At 39.6% G+C, this 7364-nt stretch overlaps 1 protein-coding gene across 1 annotated transcript; it reads left to right on the top strand.

Annotated features, from left to right (window-relative positions):
• Positions 1–329: 329 nt before the first annotated feature.
• LOC125475275 (protein IQ-DOMAIN 22) lies at positions 330–5460 on the top strand. The gene is made up of 4 exons (XM_048579946.1): positions 330–948; positions 3472–3672; positions 4407–4484; positions 4565–5460. Exons 1-4 carry the CDS (start codon positions 526–528, stop codon positions 5195–5197), a joined length of 1335 nt encoding a protein of 444 aa, XP_048435903.1. The 5' UTR covers positions 330–525; the 3' UTR covers positions 5198–5460.
• Positions 5461–7364: the final 1904 nt, after the last annotated feature.

Raw genomic sequence — 7364 nt, 5'->3', positions numbered from 1 at the left:
ATTTTAAAAACAATTGCATGTGTAAAAAATTTATCTCCGTCGAGACTTTATCATCTAGTGTAATTTAATATCATCATCTTTTCTATCTGTTTGTATTACAATAAACACTAGAAAACAAAACGTTATCAACGACCCCAAATTATTCCAATCTTTTTGTTCTTTACTCCTATTTTTTAATTGGCCAAGAAATTATATAAAAAAAAAACCAAAACCAAAAACAAAAAGAATTAGAAAGTAGCAATGGAGTGAAGCATACGCGCCATGCAGAGAGAAAGAATGGATTTTATGGATTTTCACTTCCCAACAATAAATATGTGTTAATCAACGGCCCCTCCCTCCTTCGACAAAATCTCCACCGTATAAATTCCCTCCTCTTCTTTCTTTTTCACCCCCATTCCCTTCCTCTTCCCACTCTTCTCTCTCTCTCTCCTCTGCAACTGCAAATGCAACTCCATAACCACCGCCACTTCCCCACCCCACTCCCATCCCACCACCCTTAGCCTCCACACTCCCAACCCCCTAACAATGGGCAAAGCCTCGAAATGGTTCCGGAGCATTCTGGGCCTCAAAAAGCCCAACCCTGCCCACCAAACCACCTCCTCCTCCTCCTCTCCCAAACCACCCACCAAAGACAAACGCCGCTGGAGCTTCGTCAAGTCCTACAGAGAAAAACACCACCAAAACGACGCCGCACCGCTCCAACGCCGCATGGACTCCTCCACCGACGCAGCCGACCCCAACACACACGCTATCGCCGTGGCGGCCGCGACAGCCGCTGTGGCCGAAGCAGCAGTATCCGCTGCTCACGCCGCCGCGGAGGTGGTCCGGCTCACTAGCAGCGGACGGTGCGCCAGAAGCGCCGCAGTGCACGCTAGCGGGAACCGCGTTGGAATTAGCGAGGAAGAATTGGCCGCTGTGAAAATTCAAGCTGCCTTCCGAGGCTGTTTGGTTCGTATCCCCCTATTATTTCCTTTAATAATTTATTTTATTTATTTATTTTATTTTTTAAATTTTTTAATCGACCGTTAATCTCTGATTAAGTTACCGGGATTAGCATTATGCCCGGAAGCCGACACGTGTCCCTTCTTCCACACTTTCTGGTTCGTACTTACACAAACAATACTTCTTACTACACACAGTTCCACTGTTGCACCTTCTGTAAGGGAAGGTCCGATACGACGTCGTTTTGGTCTTCGTATAATTATTCTAATACCCAGTTGGGACTGCATCGAGCTGTACATTCCGTGTCGTTTTTCCCAAAACGGCAATGCGTGCAGTTTCTTCTCTCCCACTGCCATTTCTGGGGTACCCGTCTGCATTTTTCAATGCTCGAAACCCCACTAAAATGCGCCAGGCGGTGCGCACTGCACTCCCGTGTGGACCACTGGACCTCGCAAAGGGTTCGGCACACCCACGCATGGTCCTTCCATCTAGAGGCCTTCCATTTTTTATGTGTTGGCGTTTTCACAGTGTGGGTGGGTCAGGATCTAATGTGTGAGGGTTTTTTGTGGATTAAGTTTTGGTTGTGGATGCCAATTGCAATTTAGTAGTATTCCTCTTCACTGGTAAGTTAAAAATTGATTCTCACTAAAAGTAAATTTGAATCATATTATTACTAGCTTATTATGAGAATAAGTCCATCTTATTTCCCTTAGCGTAAATAATAATATTGTATGTTCAAAATAGTTTTGGTTGTTGGTGATTGGAAGATTGCATAAAATCTGGTTTCTACTTTGGTTGTGTTCTTTTTTTAGGGTGAATTATTTTAGTTTTCTGCATTTTGTAGGTGGTTTTTGGAGATAAATGTGGATGAATTGGTTTTGCCTGTGACGTATTTGTCTAAATGTTAGTGTCATGGATTTACTGAGGCTTCTGAGGCTCTTTAATTTCCTACCTAACACTTACTTCATTTAATCAATTGGGTTTATTCTAAAGTGATTTCTTAAAGCTTTTGACTTTTCTATTCTTTTACTGCAAATTAGGGTTTTTTTTTTTTTTTTTTAAGAAATGAGGATCCTCTCCGTATTTTTTTTTTAGGGATCTTAGGATCTTTCAATTATATTTGTAGATAGTACATCGTTCATATAAAAAATTATTGTAAATTTTTTTATTTAAAATTAAATATAAATAGTACGTAACGAAAATTTGCTACACAATATACGATGAATGGATGTGAGGGAATCCTTATTATTTTTTATGTACATTTAGGTTTTTTTTATAGGGAATTTTAACAATTGTTTATTTTAATGAAAAATCATATTTTTACACTAAAAACTCAATTCTTATATTATTTTATCTTATATTTTGTCTTTACAGTTAAACCTCAAAATTTTCAAATTATTTTATTTAATTTTCTTTTTTTATATGATTTCTTGAAGCTTTTGGCTTTTCTGTTTTTACTGTGCACTTGGGGGTTTTAATTACTACAATGTTTGCCATTTCAATTGGTTTTTTTAAGTGATTTCTTATTGCTTTTGGCTTTTGGCTTTTTTTTTTTTTTTTTTTTTCTTTTTTTTACTGCTCCTTTAGGTTCTCCAATCAATATGGGCTTTCAGTGATTTCTTAAAGCTTTTAGCTTTTTTTGCACAAATGCATTTTTTAAAATGTTTGATCTTTCCTAGGCTAATTTAATATAAATTGGTCATGTGGGGTGGGGGAGCAGTTAGTAGGATGGGACTTTCTGAATGTAATCAAGTTGTTTTAACAATCCCTTTGTAGTTATATGCATTTAAGTGAGTGGATGGATGGCTAAAAGTTCAACTCCATGCTTGTTGACGTTTTTGCCTGTTGGGTCCTGCTCACTTAAAGTTTGGTGGGTTCCTAAAAAAGAATTTTCCTAATTGACTTTTGTAGGAGGGGAGGGGGGAGAGATACTTTCCTTCAGGGATGCCACCGTCACGTCCTGGACCAATGATACAGTGTCATGTGCTTTAACTTCCCCACATTGTCTGGGACGCCACGGTGGATCCTGGGGGGTGTAGGTAACAGGAAGTCTTTCCCGGGTGTTGTGTAGGTTGGGTTCTTCAATTTCGTATTAATATGTTGATAGATCCCAGTCAAACAGTGGACAATACTTTTTTACCTTTTTGCAGGGCTGGTAGTGAAATGTCGTTGTTTGCTCATTGCCATGTCAGGGCCATAGATTTATTTGCTATCACTGGCCTAAAATTACTTTCTTTTAGGCGCCTGTTTGATTCAAAATTCTATGTTGGTCTCCTTGGCGCCGTAATTTCAAGTGTCATTGAATTTAAGCTCTTCAATGAATGAGATTATGAATCTGTTTACTGATGCCTTGACGAAAAGAAACCACATATCTTGGTTTTGTTGTCAATTTGTTATGATTCGATTATTATGGAAACCACGTTTGTGAAACGCTTTTCGTTGTTACTTTAGTTGTGATTAGTATCGTCTCCGCTGAGTTGAATTGGGTTTTCACAAGTCAACTTACTTTATTGAATGGACATTTTGAAGGCAAGGAGAGCATTGCGAGCGTTAAAGGGACTGGTGCGACTTCAGGCGTTGGTTAGAGGTCATATTGTGAGGAAGTTTTATGCTGACCGGTTGCAGCGGCTGCAAGCCATATTGCGAGCGCAGGCACGAGCTCAAGCACGGCGGGCCCAGATTTCTGAGCTCTCCCACTCAAGGATCAAATCATCTCAGTTTCACCAACCTGTAAGGAAAATTTATGTCCCTCCAATTTGAGTTTTTTCAAATAGATTTAAAAAATTGAAATCGTGCACTTTCGAGTGGGGGGGACCAATTGTTTTTAAGCTTTTGGATTCCGGCAAGTACTTCTCAGTACAGACATATAATGTTGTGATGAAGTGTTGTTTGGTGGAAATTATAAAAGCTCCATGATGCATTCATGTGTAGTTACATGCTTTATTTGTGTGGACACCACTTTCACAGTCGAATAAATGAGAGTGGCAGATTGACAAGTGGCATGATACGTATAACAGTTAATGTACATTATCATACTTGGGAGGTATATAACATGGTAGAGGGGACACATTGATGGTTTACAAGCTACTACTACATAGATTTACCTTGTCCCACTGATCATTCGCATCAATTTAACCGTGTACTAGCACTGCTTGTATGGTTTTATCTTGGTAAAACAATATGAATTTAGTTATTGAAATGAATTGAGTTAGCTACTTGCTACTTAGCTGTCTAATTTTAACTGTTTACGTGTAAATCACTACGTTTTGTAATCTGCAGTACATAATTTGTTTCTCATTCTGTGTGATTGTTGGTTGAGGACAATATAAGGGAAATACTCTTTAAATTGAATGTGTATTTGCATTTGATTTGTGTATTTTACGAGTCCTCGTGACCAAATTGTCATCTGTGTTTACCCAATGTTTGTTTATTCATTAAACAAGAAAATTTTCATGTACATGCAGGATCCAGCAACCCCTGAAAAATTTGAACATCCTATCCGATCAAGGAGTACAAAGCATGAGCAGTTCTCAACACTCCGGGTATGCTCAAATCCTGTCTTTCCTCTGGATTTCCATGTGTGCTACTTACATAAGATTCTCATGCCTATTACATCCTGCAGAAAAATAGCTCCAAGTCCAATGGAACTACTGATGATGAAAAGAATGACAGGGTCCTCGAAATCGATACTGGGAAATCATACATTGCACCTAAACGGAGAAATCTTTTTCACTCTACTCATCTTGCTGTGGCCTCAGACCAATACAGCCATAGCTTTACCACTTCAAAAGACTCCACAAGCCATCACACACTTCCCAGTCCATCGTCTTGTGAGTTACAGTCTTTTAGCCCATTGAAGCTCTCTCGAGAGGTTGAGGAAGACTCTTTCTGCACTGCCAACTGTAGTCCGCAGTTGTATTCTGCTTCATCGCAGGGAGCTACTTCGAAGAGAAGCCCCTTCACTCCTACGAGGAGTGATGGCTCAAAAAGTTACCTAAGTGGCTATTCCGATTACCCAAGTTACATGGCGTGCACTGAATCATCAAAGGCTAAGTTGAGGTCTCTCAGTGCTCCAAAGCAGAGGCCTCACTATGATAGGTCTAGCTCAACAAAGAGGTACTCCATTCACGGCTTTGGTGAGTCGAGATCAATTACACAACGGACATCTGCCTTGCACGCTAACTTTGCAAATAAAGCCTACCCGGGATCTGGTCGCTTGGACAAGCTTGGGATGCCGGTAGGTTACAGATACTGATATGGCACTCTTCGGGCGGGGGTCTTTCGCCATCCATTGTAATTTTGAATCTAATTTGGCTAACTGATGTAGTAGTAAACTACTTTTAATGTCCGAGGAATGTTTAGAGTTGTATTAGCGCAGGGCATATGTATTTGTAGGGTGGGCACGGTTTGGTTTGGCCTGGTACCACCCTCAAAATGGAACCAAAACAGGAAAATTTTAACGGTTCGGTTTGGTGTGTTTTCGTTTAATTTATTACTAAAATCATACAGTTTGGTTCATGACGGTTTGGGTTTGGTTCATGTCGGTTTACAATTCTAACCAAAATTATATATATGTTTTTTCTAATTATCTACTTCTAATATCAAACACATATTTCAATCACATTCTGGTTCGGTTCAGATCGGTTTACAGTTTTAATCAAAATTATGTATATGTTTTTTTTTCTAATTTTCTACTTCCAATATCAAACACATTTTTCAATCACAAATAAGTAAATTTGAGTTTTCACTATTAGATCTACAAGATTTGTGATCAGATGATAGAAAGTGTGCATATAAATATAAATCAAAAGATAGAAAAGCTCATATCAAGACCAAAGTGTGGATCTTAAACTCAAAATAAGATGTACATAATGCATAATATACTGGAAAAGAATGGAGAAAAATAATGTAGGGAGAGAAAAGTGATAAAACAACAAAGGAGGGGGAGAGAAGTGAAGAAAAATATTAGGCTTATGCACATGGTCTTCTTGGAAAAATGTCTTATTTATATAAAAATAATAATAAAACAATAATTTATATTAAAAGTGGTTCGGTCCGGTTCTTAATATTTCCAAATCGGAACCGAAACCGTTTGAAACGGTTCGGTTCAGTTTTTGTTCCCGTTTTGACTTTTTTTGGTCAACACGGTTTTTTACAGTTTTTTTTTGTCACGGTTCGATTCGGTTTTCCGGTTTGGTGGTTTTTATGCCCATCCCTATGTATTTGCAGATCTCAATTCTTTTAGGGCAAAAATAATAGCTTCCTATAAGTGCCATTTTGTGAGTCAGTTGTAAAATTAAGTTCTCAGAAGGGGAAGCAAATCGAATGTATGAACATGAAATTTCATGCGATGAAATTATTGAAAGAAAAAGGTTGTGTTATATAATTTATTTAAAATTAGTATTCTCTGATTTTCTATAAGCTTATGGGCATTACTTTACTTAAATGAGTTTTCCCAGAGGAAATGATATCCGTATGCTTTTTCTCATTCTGCACTCTCGATTGTTTGAATTTTTTTAATTCATTTAATTCAAATGCTAGAAACAAACAAAGGTATGCAAGAGGAGAATAAGATTGGTTGAATTCACTTCCCATTTCATAATTCTTCCATATTCTTGACTTATGGTTTCGTGACGTACCCGTTTCAAGTAAGTAGATGGCATTGGAAGAGTGTGAAAGAGGAAGAGAGTGAGAAATTGATTCAAACACTTCATACTAGTATTTAAATTGCTTTGAGAACTTGACCTAAACATCACTTATATAAAATTCATGAGAAGAAACGTGATTTACAAGTATGTCTGAAAGATGAAGGAGCAGGTAATCTGTGACATCCCACATCGCCCAAGGAAGTGATCCTTAAATGTATGTTCCCATCCCTACTTAGCACGAGGCCTTTTGGGAGCTTATTGGCTTCGGGTTCCATGGGAACTTCGAAGTTAAGCGAGTAGCGTGCGAGAGCATTCCCAGTATGGGTGACCCATCGGGAAGTTCTCGTGTGAGTTCCCAGAAACAAAACCGTGAGGGCGTGGTCGGGGCCCAAAGCGGACAATATTGTGCTACGGTGGTGGAGTGGGCCCGGGAAGTGATCCGCCCCGGGCGGGGATGTGACAATTTGGTATCAGAGCCTAACCTTGGTCGCGTGTGTGTCGACGAGGACGTCGGGCCCCTAAGGGGGGTGGATTGTGACATCCTACATCGCCCAAGGGAGTAATCCTTATATGTATATTCCCATCCCTACTTAGTACGAGGCCTTTTAGGAGCTCACTGGCTTTTCCCCTGGACGATGTGGGATGTCACAATCCACCCCCCTTAGGGGCCTGACGTCCTCATCGGCACACACGCGACCAAGGTTAGGCTCTGATACCAATTTGTCACATCCCGACCGGGGGCGGATCACTTCCCGGGCCCACTCCACCACCGTA

The sequence above is a fragment of a genome, unplaced genomic scaffold, assembly GCF_019419815.1.
Source record: "Pyrus x bretschneideri cultivar Hongxiangsu unplaced genomic scaffold, Pyrus_bretschneideri_v1 Contig14, whole genome shotgun sequence".
Classification (NCBI taxonomy): domain Eukaryota; kingdom Viridiplantae; phylum Streptophyta; class Magnoliopsida; order Rosales; family Rosaceae; genus Pyrus; species Pyrus x bretschneideri.
This window is presented reverse-complemented; position numbering and strand designations above follow the sequence as displayed.